General features: G+C 36.1%; 1 protein-coding gene across 1 annotated transcript in view; it reads right to left on the bottom strand.

Annotated features, from left to right (window-relative positions):
* Window positions 1-8,431: 8,431 nt before the first annotated feature.
* Window positions 8,432-13,005, bottom strand: part of LAMA3 (laminin subunit alpha 3) — a 157,857-nt gene continuing 153,283 nt past the window's right edge. The window contains exons 70-72 of the mRNA XM_063299956.1: window positions 12,075-12,168; window positions 11,080-11,199; window positions 8,432-9,157 (exon numbers count right to left, since the gene is read on the bottom strand). Coding sequence (XP_063156026.1) covers window positions 9,012-9,157; window positions 11,080-11,199; window positions 12,075-12,168 — 360 coding nt within the window. The 3' untranslated portion in view covers window positions 8,432-9,011. The remainder of the gene's footprint in view (window positions 9,158-11,079; window positions 11,200-12,074; window positions 12,169-13,005) is intronic.

Below are 13,005 nucleotides of genomic sequence, written 5' to 3'. Positions count from 1 at the left end.
AGTCACCATTTAGAATAATACACATAATTTTCTGAAATGACAATTTCCCCTTTATTAGATAAGAGTATTTTGCATTCAAGCATGTACTCATAAACATGCATTGCACTGAAGCTTGTGGGTAGTTCAGGTTCCTTGATATTTCATGTCTCACAATTTGCCAGTCAGGCCTGAAATAATGAATTTCAGTACTTGCTATGTTTTAAGTATACATAAGGAGCATTGAACAAATGTGTGTGAGAGTCAGTGAGGACTAACTTTGCTCTCTTAATTCCATGCCTGTCTTTGTTACTTTCCTCATGTTGTGTGTGCGTGTGTGTGTGCATGTAACAATCAGTATGTGGACACAGATGCCCTCAATTGCAGTTTATAATGAACATGAGAAGGGCTATGTTGAGAAATTGGTAGTTAATATCATGCATTCACATCTTTTTTTAAAAAATGCCTAAATTGGTACTTTCTATATTACTGCTTAATTCATGCAAAAGCAGGGAAACTCAGAAAGAGGTCTCAAATAATAACAGTATATCTTGGTCTAAAGTCTTCTAGGGTTTTAAATGCAAACTTTGAATATGCTCCCCCCACCTCCTAATCAAACTAGTGACCGTAACCTCATGGATAGGAAATGTGCTGTTTCTGAGCTACCGCTCCCAGCAATCCTCACCATTGGCCATGCTGGCTTGGGCTGCTGGGAACAATAATTCAGCAGCATCTGAAGGGCCACTTGTTCTTCACCCTTAAATAGAATAAAATGTCCTTTGTTCATTGCCAGTTTTAAGGCCAGAGTATGATACCTCTATGAATCTCCTTTAATCAGTGAAAACTACCTTTGTGGATCTAGGTGTTACAGAGTATTATATACACAAATACTGAAAAATTTAAAATGAGCTTTTTTAAAGCCCCAGCACAAGATTCTAGCTTGCTTGCCTTTTTCATACTCAAATAATTCTTTGTGTATATGCAGTAGAGGCACCATATTTGGCCAGGAACAATCCAGATGTTCACCAGATGGCAGCAGAGAGACACAGAAATAGCTCCATTTGCTGCCACCTAGGGATCACATTTGCAATTCTCATATGGTAACCCTATAGTACAAATATATAATGTATTTGATTGATATCCTACGTTTTGATATGATTGTTTGGCTCCTGACATTTGGATGGAATGTAAATTACCCTGCTTTGATGAAAGTGACAGATACGTTTTTTGGGGCAAAGTGATTCTCCAAGGCTGGTTCTGGCAACACTGATGCTGAATTTATTTTTACTCTTAACATTTCACTAACCACACTGACTGTTGTTGATACTATCATTAGAGGCTGTGAACATCAGTTGTGGTACATCCAAAAATAAATAAGTAGGTGTCCTTTGGGGGAAGCTGGAGAATATTTCTGAAACTCTCTTACAACAAATTCAAGATCTCTGTGACACAGGATCTCTGTAATCAGATCCTATTCTTTTTTTAACTTTATGGAATTACTTCATCTATCTGATTCATTGTCAGTAATAAAGTATAAGCTAATAAAACAGTATGTAATAAAGTATACAGTAATAAAGTATAAGCTAATAAAACAAGATGATAAATGAACACACTAAAAGGACAGAAGTTAATGACAAACATTACATTCTTCTACACAAAGCATTAAACCATCCAAGCTTAAGCATAATTCAAGCCCAGTATGTTCTAATAGCAATTGCAACTGGAAAAAATAAGTCAACTTTTGGGATTTTATGGATGCTTAGCTGTTTTGCACAAAGCTACTTCCTTAGCTATATCTTAACCATCTCTTTTTCCCCCTCCTCCATAGACTATTAGGTCCATAGAAGAACATAAGAGAGTGAGGAATATGTCCATGTTTTTTCAAATGAGGAAATGGCCTTGGAAAAAAGTGTTAAATACGTTCTCTCCCAACTTCACTTCCTAATCAAAAGCAGTCACACATGGCAACTTGCAGTAAAAAAATCAGCCATTTTCCATAAGCCACCAAAAATGCTACCTAAGGATTGTCTTCTAGACAACAATAAATGGTATCCACATTTGCTTGACTATGGAAGGACCTTTTCTAGATTTTTTAAATTTATAAATGTTCTTTTTTATTGGTAAAAACAACTCCAGAGTTGGCAAATGTGTTTCTTTCTGATGTCTCATATATAATTTGAGGGTAATATACTGTAGTTCTACAGATTCTGCCACATGTGCTTGAGACAATAATAAAGCATAGTCTATAATTTAGGGGTCAGATTGATACAAGTGTTCATTTTACTCAGTAACTCCCCAAAGTGAAAGAAGTTTCCTCAGTTAAATGCATTAAATGTGTATGTTCCAGCATAATAATTTTCATGAACATTTCAATGACAGCATTTTCTGTAGGCAGTGGAGTTGTTAATGCTTGGAAAAATGAACTCAAGGCTTTCTTGGCTTCATTCTGAAACACTAAGCTACATATGACCTTATTCTTCTGTTCTGATATTGAAAGAAAAGCAGGCGTAGAAGGCCAAAGCTGGGAGTAAAGCAGCTGAAAGTGCTGCTTACAATCACTTCTCTCCAAATGGCTTTGCTACCCAAAATAGATTTGATGGTACTCTATCCTTTTATTCTCAAGAAAAGGCCTGAAATGCTAGGGGAAGGGGTGAGTTTTGAAAATATAGAATGGGAAATTGCTAAGCATCTCAGTCTGCTGGTTGTCCATTCCAGCATTAAGTTTTCCTCTCTGAAATATTTATATAAACATTTCATCAGCTTTGTAACCCTAGGTGAAAAGCCAAATGTTAGCATGATCAATAGCAAACTATAATAGGAGAACTGACCAGAGGCACTGGCACAAAAGCCTGTTTTCTTCTCTGCTTGCAACTTTTAAGCATCACGAAATGATGGGAAATGCAATTGTACGCCTTCCATATTTTGTGTAGCTTGGCCTTTTGTGCAGTTGCCATGATAACTTTAAGTAAGTTACTTAATTACTTATTTCTGGTGCACGGGTTTCAGATAAAACTTTCCCCAAGTTCTGTTGAGGTTGACACTTTCAGTAAGTAGATAGAACCATTAGGAAGTATACAGTGGAGGGCAGAGAAGAGCAGTGGGATCTTATGAACAGAATTTTGTGTACCATATGGCCTGCCTTGTGCCTCCTAAACTTTAGGTAATTAAACTGGTACTCTCCAGATCAGTGTTTCTCAACCTCAGCAACTTTAAGATGTGTGGACTTCAACTCCCAGAATTCCCCAGCCAGCTGATAGCCTTTCTGCACTAATAAAGGAGTTATGGGAGTTGAAGTCCACACATCTTAAAGTTGCTGAGGTTGAGAAACACTGATCTAGATATTTGGGGCTTCAATTTCCATCAGTTTCAGCCAGCATGGCCAATTGCAAGTGCTAATGGGAGCTGTAATTCAAACTATTTTGAAAGTAGTCTTGCCTTCTCCTAATGTAGCCTGGTGTACTTGAGTGCAGTATTGGAATTAAAATTCCTCTGCTAATCCTGTTAGGCTTCATATATGTTACTGAACAGGGGAGGGGAGGAGGCAGGATTTTGTCCTTTACCCAAAACAACAAAATATGTTGGGCTGATCCTCACAGTCATTCCACATCAGAAGAAACTGAATGCTGAACTTAATCTGAGGCTACGGCTGACAAATGCTGTACCCCGCTTGAGAGAACATTGCTTCCCAAAAAGACACATCTGTTGTATTTGAAAAAGCAAGGCTATGCATGATTTGTACAACATCAAGATTCTAGTGTTCAATAGAAAAAATAAATAAATAAAGATTGAGAAATGCTACACTGAAGCATGATTGAATTCAAATATTTTTAAAGGTTATAATTAAAGTATTAAATGCATGAGTGAGTATTGTACTCATAATTAAGTCCTAAAGAGGCTGTTTATTCATCAGATTATTGAACCCGCAGTTCCTTTCAGAGGTAATAGCACTGCTGAAAGAAGGATGTATATATGGTGGGCAAACTTTGTCAAACCTCTGTAGTTTTTTTCACCTGCTCTAGGTCTTTCACTCAGTGCCATATTAATTTTATTAGTGCAGAAAAGCTGTCAGCAAACTATGCTTGCACAAATAAATGATAAAATCTTAAGAAAGCAATGAACTGAAGGGAACAGGATTTGTAAATGGAATGATACCTTTTCTTCAATATTGTTGAAGTGCATGCTAAAAAGAAAGAAACTGCTTTAACAATAGCACTAATTAACAGTTTCCCATCAAGGGCTTTGAACTCTCCGTCTTCAGTACTACTCTTCATCAGATTCCAATTGTGATATTATAATAAGCGGATTAAGAGTTTATGATATGTATAACCACTTGTTCGGATTCATAGGTTGCCTTATGCCAGAAGTGCAAGAAGGATATAACGTTCAAGGATTATTATATTCAAGATGTCAATGAATCAACAGGCCAGAAGAAAAGTCAACAGATGCTTTGTACAATAAGAAGAGATTAAGCAAAGATTCCTGCTGACTGTGTATATAATTCTGATAAACTATATGTAATTCCAATAGAAGAGAATATATGTAGCTCAGGGTTGAATTGTATGTATGTAATTGTCTGAAATGATGGTTGTATATATAATAATGGCAATGTGGTAGCTAACATGTATTTCTAATTGTTCTAATTTGATATGGAAATAGATATGGAGAACCTTTCTTTACATTTCTTTTTCCTTACTTCCCTGAACATTTCTGGAATTATTTCACATCATCTTTCCCCAACGAGCCTGGAATTTTGGAATAATGATACCGGCTGAGAATTTGGGGAGTTGCAGTTCCAACACTCTTAGGAAGCACCATATTAAGGAAACAGAATAGTAGCTCAATTTCATCTGGCAACGAATGTTAATAAGTCAAATACATATAACTTATGGAAATAAAATCAGAAATTAGTTCTGTAGACTCAAGTGATGTTTCTTCTAGAGAGGGAAAGTTATCTTGCAAAAGAGTATCCTACATTCCTTTTATCTGGCATCTGGTAGCATTTTATCAGTAAATGGGACCCATAAATTTTAAAGTGTTGTGAAAGCTGTAATTTCATACGTATTTCTTAAATAATAGATCCCAGAAAGGTGATACAAAGAAATGTAGGTGCAAGATGGTAAGAAACAGGGTACAAGGAAGAAAGCCTGGGATGTTACATGTATTAATCTGCCTTAGGAAGGATTTTTTTTTCACATCAGACTATTTGTAAAAGAAGATTCTTACCTCAAAATTTCTGCCCATGACTCTCTGTCCAAGTGTTCATGTTTCATGACTCATCATTGATGATTAATTCAATGATCATAATATATTATCATATAATCGTTATATAATAATCAGATTAGAAAAAGTATTTTAAAGGAATCTATACAGAAGCAGTTTCTCCTATCTAAAAAAGGAAGGTTGTGCTTTCTTTCTTGTTTGTTTCATTTTTGGTAACTTTTGTTTTCCCCAATTCAGAAATCATGGGAAAGCTAAAGTAGGGCCCACATCTTTACAAGGATTCTGGTGAAACATCTACAAGAATATTTTTGGCCTGCACTGGAGAAAACACAGGATGGCCAAAGCAGAACCAGTTTTTGCAAATATTCCAGTGGAGTATCTGCAAGAGCAAAAATGCCCTTTTTGGCCACCCTTCACTTTTTCCATTTTTAATTACAGGTTTCCTTATAAATGAAGAAACTCTGCTTAGAGAGTTAATAAAATTGTTGTAACACCTTACAAAAAGTTATGATGGCTAGACTTCACTGGATGAAGCAAAAGAAGAACGAGCGATCATAGCAGAAAGGATTTGTTGCAATATGCTGTTTTATTTCCATAGTGTGACTTAGCTATTGTAATCTTTCTGGGTATGTTTGAAGTTTTTCTTGCTTGCTGACTGTACAGGAGAAGAACATTTCAGCTGACTTTTGGAAGCAGGAAACTAGAGAAAAGGAAGCATGGGAAAATAGTAGGATGAATAATTGCTAGTTGCAGCTGCAAATAGGCACTTGTTTAATGGTACATTAGATGCATATGAATGTGTTTATCCCTTTTTTTAGGCACCAGATGCTTGTATATATATTACGCGAAGTAGAACAAGCGGGGAGGGCAGGGATGATTAGAAAGGAAAAAAAACAAACTGGCAGGGACAGCATCAGCCTGACTCTTTTGTCCTCTGGTAAAATATATTGTTGAACTTCAACACTATGGAGTGTTCTACGTGGACAAATAGATGGCTTGCAGAACAGTACTATGAATGGTACAAGTAAGCCAAAGCACAGGCCTAAGATACCAGTAAGGACTAATTTACCTTGAGTGGGGCTCCCCATTTCTACATGTGGATTTTGCCCGTCCTAAATGGGCTTGCAGTTCTGCAGCTATGTGGTTTAGGGGTGATCTTGGTGTCACCTCTCTGACCTGGAGTGCTTTCATGCCCTTTCCTAAAGTAGAACAATCTAGCTCAGTGTTTTTCAGCCTTGGCAATTTGGTCCATACATCTGCAAGCTGCCAAGACTGAGAAACACTGATCTAGCTGAATGCTTCATGCACTGTTAACCTAACCTTTAGACTACTTTAATGTGGACCTGCTCTTGCATTTGTCTGGAAGTTGCAGTGGGTGCAAAATGTAATCTTTCCTTTGTTATCCAGTGGTGTGAAATTTGAAAGTATTTTAGCTTTCAGGGAAATAATTTAATCTATGTAATATAATGACATATTACATATAACAAATTACATTTGTTACTTGGATTTCATTATATTTTATATTTATTGATTATCAATATTATTCTGATTTTATTGAATTTTAAATTGTTTTATTGTGAACCACCCAGGGTCCCCCAAGTGGGTGAGATGGGCGGTAATAAAAATATGAGAAAGAAGAAAGAAAGAAAGAAAGAAAGAAAGAAAGAAAGAGAAAGAACCAATCTTCTGAGATTTCTGGCACAAGCTCTGTTGAATACAAGGATTGTACAAGAGTAGTATCATACCACTGCAGAAGTGAACTACATTTTAATTTTTAGAATTGGATGCTACAGTATTCCAAATGTTTTTATTACACTTACAGTGTTAAAAAATTTAAGAGTATAGCTCCACAACTGGAAGTTCTCAGAGCTTCTCCAAAAGTTGCTACTAGATTGTAATTTTAAAAGTGTCAGAAAGAGAGAAATATTAAATAACAGGAGTAATCATATTAATTGAATTAAGTTAAAATTAAATTCTACCACTTTGTCATAGCCACACCCATGTTTTGCAGGATAGCCCCAAGCACACCATTCAAAAGTGATGGAGCCAGCAGTGTGCTGAATCCAACTCGTACTAGCTCAGAAAAGCCGACGTAAAATTTCTGGAATTTGGTAAGCCAGTTGAGAGGAGCTGAGCCACTATGCCTAGCATGCCGATCAGCTGTTCTGTGGCTAGCAGTGCAGTGGCAGGAAGGGAACAGGCAGAGCTGGTCCTCAAACATTTACCAGCATACCTCTGGGTGTCCCTCTGCGTTATGCCATACCATCTTAGAATTATTCTGATTTAGGACTAGAAACATGCAAAGTACACTCCAAAGGAGCTTCGTTTTTCTAAATAGAGTTCTCCTGGTGAGCAAGGATTGCAACAACTGCTAGCATAACTGATGTGCTGCAATGTTCTCAGGTTTCCTTTTCAACGTTTATTCAGAGTTAGGATGCCAGCTATGCTTTGCTGATGTTGCACTGGTGTAAACAGGCTTCCAAGAATGGAAGCACCATAGGATTTACACAGCCAACTTTTGAAATGTTCCTGACTTCAGGTTGTTTATCATATTAAACAATTTTAAAAATAGAATTGGCTGTATCATGATGGCATGCTTCAGTTGCTAATTCCTAATTAGTATTTCTTAATTTCTTAAGTGGTCAGTGTAATGTAAAGGTTAAAGAAAAGCTGCAAGAAATCCTGTATAAAATTACCATAGGATATTTATAAATCATTCAGCCAAATCATAAAATTATATTTTAAAAAAAGGCTTTTGGTGCAGCTCTTGCAAGCTTCAGGCTGAGGCCCTCAAGGATTAAACCACCTTCATTTTCTTAAAACAAGCAAAACATTTGTTGCTATTATGAAGCTAAATTATATAAGGAGCCAGTTTGGTCTAGTGGTTAAGGCAACGGGCTAGAAAGCAGGAGACTGTGAGTTCTAGTCCCACCTTAGGCATGAAAGCCGGCTGGGTGACCTTGGGCCAATCACTCACTCTCAGCCCAACTCACCTCACAGGGTTGTTGTTGTGGGGAAAATAGGAGGAGGATGGAGTATTAGGTATGTTCGCTGCCTTGAGTTATTTATAAAAATAATAAAGGTGGGATAGAAAATAAATAAATATAAAGCTATCCTATGCATATTAAGTCTTCTGAATAATGACTTTACACTCATCATCTCTATTCAGTCAAGGTTTTCGATTAAAGTCAATGGACGTGTGTCAGTACAATAAACATACTGATATTTTCCAAAATTTTCCAAGAAGAAAATTGCATTTATTTGATCATAGAACTCTTAAGACTATCACCTTTGGTATGCCACATTTTTAAAGTGCTTCATACTCAATTTATATTATTTTTTATCAATTACGTAATGCATACTTCAGCGTAAAAAGAAACAATTCAGCAACTCAACAATCTCTTTTATTTTTCTACATTTTATCTGTAAAGCCAGGTTCTCTGTGTGTCCAAAGATCTTCCAATTCTCATTTTAGAAGTTCTTGTCATTTCAGGAGCCTTAGGAATCAGCATTTATGTCAATGCAATTGCTCTAAGTATACTCTACTGTGGTTGATAGCAGAATCTTACCATATTAGAAGGCCATTTTGTAGTTGAAGTGGCTTTATCATAAACAGTTGGTACATAGGACAGCAAACATTTCAAGAAACCTCAAAGAAAGGCAGCACAGCCCACAGTTCTGAAAACATACATACTTTTGAACTGTGATGGAAACAAGAGCAAAAGACCAAAGAGACTGAAAGAGATCAAACCATATTGCGGCTATCCATACAGTACATTAGGTGATTTCATCCTGAGAAGATATACATGGAACAGTTAATTGACAGGACACCCTTCCACGCTGACAACCCCAGGAATGTTTGACATTTTGTTTAGTAAGATAGATTTATCATTAATTTTCACATTCTTCAAACAGCCAAGGAACACATCCTGAACTGGAAGCCATGGTGTTTCCAAATTAACTGTAAAGAAAAAGCACAGAAATTGACTAAATATACAATGTGTGAACAATTTGGTATTGTGGAAAACATACACCTGTTTTTAAGAAATATTCTCTAATATTTTTTATTAACATACATTTGAATGAAATATGCTGTTCATATTTCCATTTAAAACAAACTGCTTCTTTTTTTGGTGATGCATAGCAGTGCTGTTAAAATTTCTTTACGCATTTCATTGAATTTGTGTAATACATATTCATATAGTCTGCTATAGTTGAATAGATAGGAGCCCCTTTTCTGACCTAGTTTGGATAACTTTGTTAAGAATTAATGAACAATGACAATGATAATAATAACAGTAATAATAGCAAAGTGTTTTGTTGATTTGCTTCTCCCTCTCTATTAACACATACATTCTCTCATATACACAGTGTGTTCAACTATTTTTTCTCCCTGCAGCGGTGTTTTCGAAAGTCAGCTAGTTTAGAAATAGAACAATAGATAAGGATCCTATGGTAAACTTTGTATAAAGAATGTTAGGTACTGAATGTTTGAACATTTGCTTGCTAGACAGGGGTGAGAAAACCAGAATAACCCTCACTATTTGTCATCTATTAGTCTGTTGGAAGGTGATGTTCAGCAGCTTCTGGAAAGCCATAAGCTCTTCATTTCTCCTCTAGCATGTAAAGCCATATTATTCACTCTAGCTACTAAAACATTAGTAGAAGATACTACTTTAGTTGCTCTTTGATCAACATCAATTTGGAGGGGGCTAATGAATATTTATACAGATAAATGCATGGATGGGACTCCTATGGGGAAGGCAAACATGGATATGCATTTTGCATCTTCCTTTTGCAAAGATGGCTCCATTAAGCTATATGCTGGACTAAAAACTGATTTGTGAGTATTCGCCAAATCTTGACATGTATAATTTCCAGTCTCCCCTGGTAAACTAATAAAGGAAGAAGATGCTCAACGTTAAGAATGGTGGCTAAAATTATTTCTTATAAAGTATGAAACAATCTGGGTGATAAAGTTGAAAGTTCTAAGTGTTGTCATCCAAAGATAATCAAATATCCTAAGATTTACAGCGTAAGCTTGAAATGCCACATTAGGAAATTTATGGCATCTATTTACATTGTTTCTTTCCGTATGTGTGTGTACATGACAACATACCCTAATTAGATGACCTATTAGTTGTAATTAATCTGTCTCTTTTAAAAATGTATATAAGAGCTGCAAGAAATCCTGATCAATATCTGGAGTGCAGGGGTATAGAGGGGACTATAACCATTCTTCTGCTATATCTGTGTCCAATAGATACTGTTCCCTCTGTCAAAAGTCATTACAATTTACATCAAAAGAAAGGAAAATGGAGTCAATAAAATCTTCCTTCCTGATGCAAAATAGCAAGTTGAGAACAAGGCCCTTTTTCAAAAGGATAATGAAAATCTTGAGTGATCTGGCTACTTCTGACCCCAGCTCCTGCATATCTTTATTTTTTAAAAAACATCATAAATTACACTCAGGCAATTAACACTGGATCTGCTTTGACCCTCAGACAGAGGAAAGTTTGGTCTAGTTTGTATAGTTTAGTTTAGAAAGTTTAATCCAGTTTGATCTAGTGGTTAAGGCACTAGAAACCAGGAGACTGAGTTCTAGTCCTGCCTTAGGCCTGAGAGCCGGCTGGGTGACTTTGGGCCAGTCATTCCTTCTCAACCCAACTTACCTCACAGGGTTGTTGTTGTGGGGAAAAGATGAGGAAGAAGGAGTATTAGGTATGTTCTTCACCTTGAGTTATTTATAAAAAATAAAGGGATAAAAAAAAATCTAAAAAAAAAGTTCAGGCTTCATAATGGATGAGACAGAAACTCAGCTGTTTTTTAACTGAAGATTATCACAGTTACTCATTTTTCTTCCAAAACAAAGAATTCTCATACCTGGAACTCTTCCAAAATAGAGTGGCTGAGCACGGCTGGTGGAAAGCTTAGGTGATAGTGCAGTAGTATAATTTCTGTTTGTATCTACATCTAAGTACACAATATTCTTCTTCTGAGTCACTATAAACAATCAGATGAATAAATCAGTTCCATCTCCCACCCAAACCAATACATAAATAAATAAATGCTTTTCATTGAATCCTGTTTCTTCTTCACAATGTATCTGAAAATATTTTGCTTTATAACATTCTAATTCACTCCCTTCAGTTCTGGGCAAATGCAATAATCATAAAATATATCTAAGAGGAAACTTCATATGAAATAAGTCTTATGTTTAAATTTTCCATTAGTACCTATATCCAAGTTGCTCTTCCCTATTCATTTATTTAAGAAATGTATAAGGCTGCCTGCCCACCCAACTCTACAACAACTCTTATGGAGTTGCTTATCTTTTTATTTTGTAAAACTTGGGTCTTGTACCTTTTGTAGAAAGAAGATAATTAAGGAGAACTAAATCTCAAGGAAAGCAGGCTAAAAGAGAAAAATTGAATACTCCCCTTTTTTCCCCTTCTCCATTGTAAAATATTCCTTCCCCAAAAGATGATTTTCAAAAGAGAAATAGCTGTTAGGCCAACATATTTAGATTATGTGTAATGTCAGTTTGGTCTCTTCAGTCAGATACTTTTCTGCTTGCATATTTTCATAGGAATATAAGTTACAACACTCATTTATTTCTCTATTATTCTAATGGCAAAACATATCAGAAAACTGAGGATACATTATACGAAAAAAAGCAAAGATGATTTTATCAAGCCTCATAAAAACTTTGTTATGAATATATAGTTTTAGACAAACCTCTAGTTGTCTATAGGATTACTCTGAAAGAGTTAAATTTGTCTCTGGGGGAAAAAACACATAATTTTGTGGAGTTCTTCCACATTTGACTTCCACTTTGCTCTCTCCCTGAAGAATTAATGAGTGAAACTCCACAGTACCTGCTACAGAGTGCCACTGTCCATTGCACAGAGACTGATGAGGTGTGACCGACAGAGAAAACTCTCCAGCACCATTATTTCCAGAGGCAGTGAGCTGTGAAAAGGAGAAGCCTTTTCAATTACCACTAACAATAAGAATACATTTAAATATAAGAACACACACAAGGAACACATCTTTGTCAGATTTTCTGAGCTTTACTAGTTTTATCAGTACCTTTAGAGACACCTATCTTCTTCATATTGCGGTGCTTCAACAAGGATGCCATCTCCTGAGAATTCCCAGAGAAGGCTTTTTTTAATTCTGTCTTTTACTAATCTGGAGTTTTTCAGCTGGTTTTCACTGGGTTGAGACTGCTAATTTTAGTAGCCTCTGGTAACTTATAGTAATGCAGATGCAGGGGAGTAAGCAAAACAAAGCAGTCACGGTCACCCCTCCAACTAGGACTGCCAATAACAGGGAAAAGGGATAGATTTTACCGATCTCAGAAGCATACAGTCTTTTACTGCAGAACTCAACAGTAATTTTTCCATATCATTTCATCCAGACTCTGTTTACAGAGCACCACCCTTCATCTGCCTTTTCTTTTGTCACACAAGACAAATACTATTGCATGATTTGTGCACTGTGGCCTAATATCTCAATTTTGTGAAAATGAAGAATATGAAAACCACATGTCTGTAAAATCCCTATCTTTTGTGGCTGATGTGTTTATCTGGAATGATGACAGCATCTAATAGGTGTTCAAATAAAAGGGCTTCCATGGAAGGAAAAGCTAATTACAAAATATTTGTTTATGAGGAGGCAAACTTTGAAGATTCTCTGTGCCATTTTGTCAAACTCTTGATAGTTTTTACTGCTTCCACGTTACCTTTTTCTGAGTTCACTTTCTAATAAGCCTTAGGTTGCACCATTTCATTCTTTAAGAACCTA

This window comes from Candoia aspera, chromosome 3, assembly GCF_035149785.1.
Source record: "Candoia aspera isolate rCanAsp1 chromosome 3, rCanAsp1.hap2, whole genome shotgun sequence".
NCBI classification, from domain to species: Eukaryota; Metazoa; Chordata; class Lepidosauria; order Squamata; family Boidae; genus Candoia; species Candoia aspera.
This window is presented reverse-complemented; position numbering and strand designations above follow the sequence as displayed.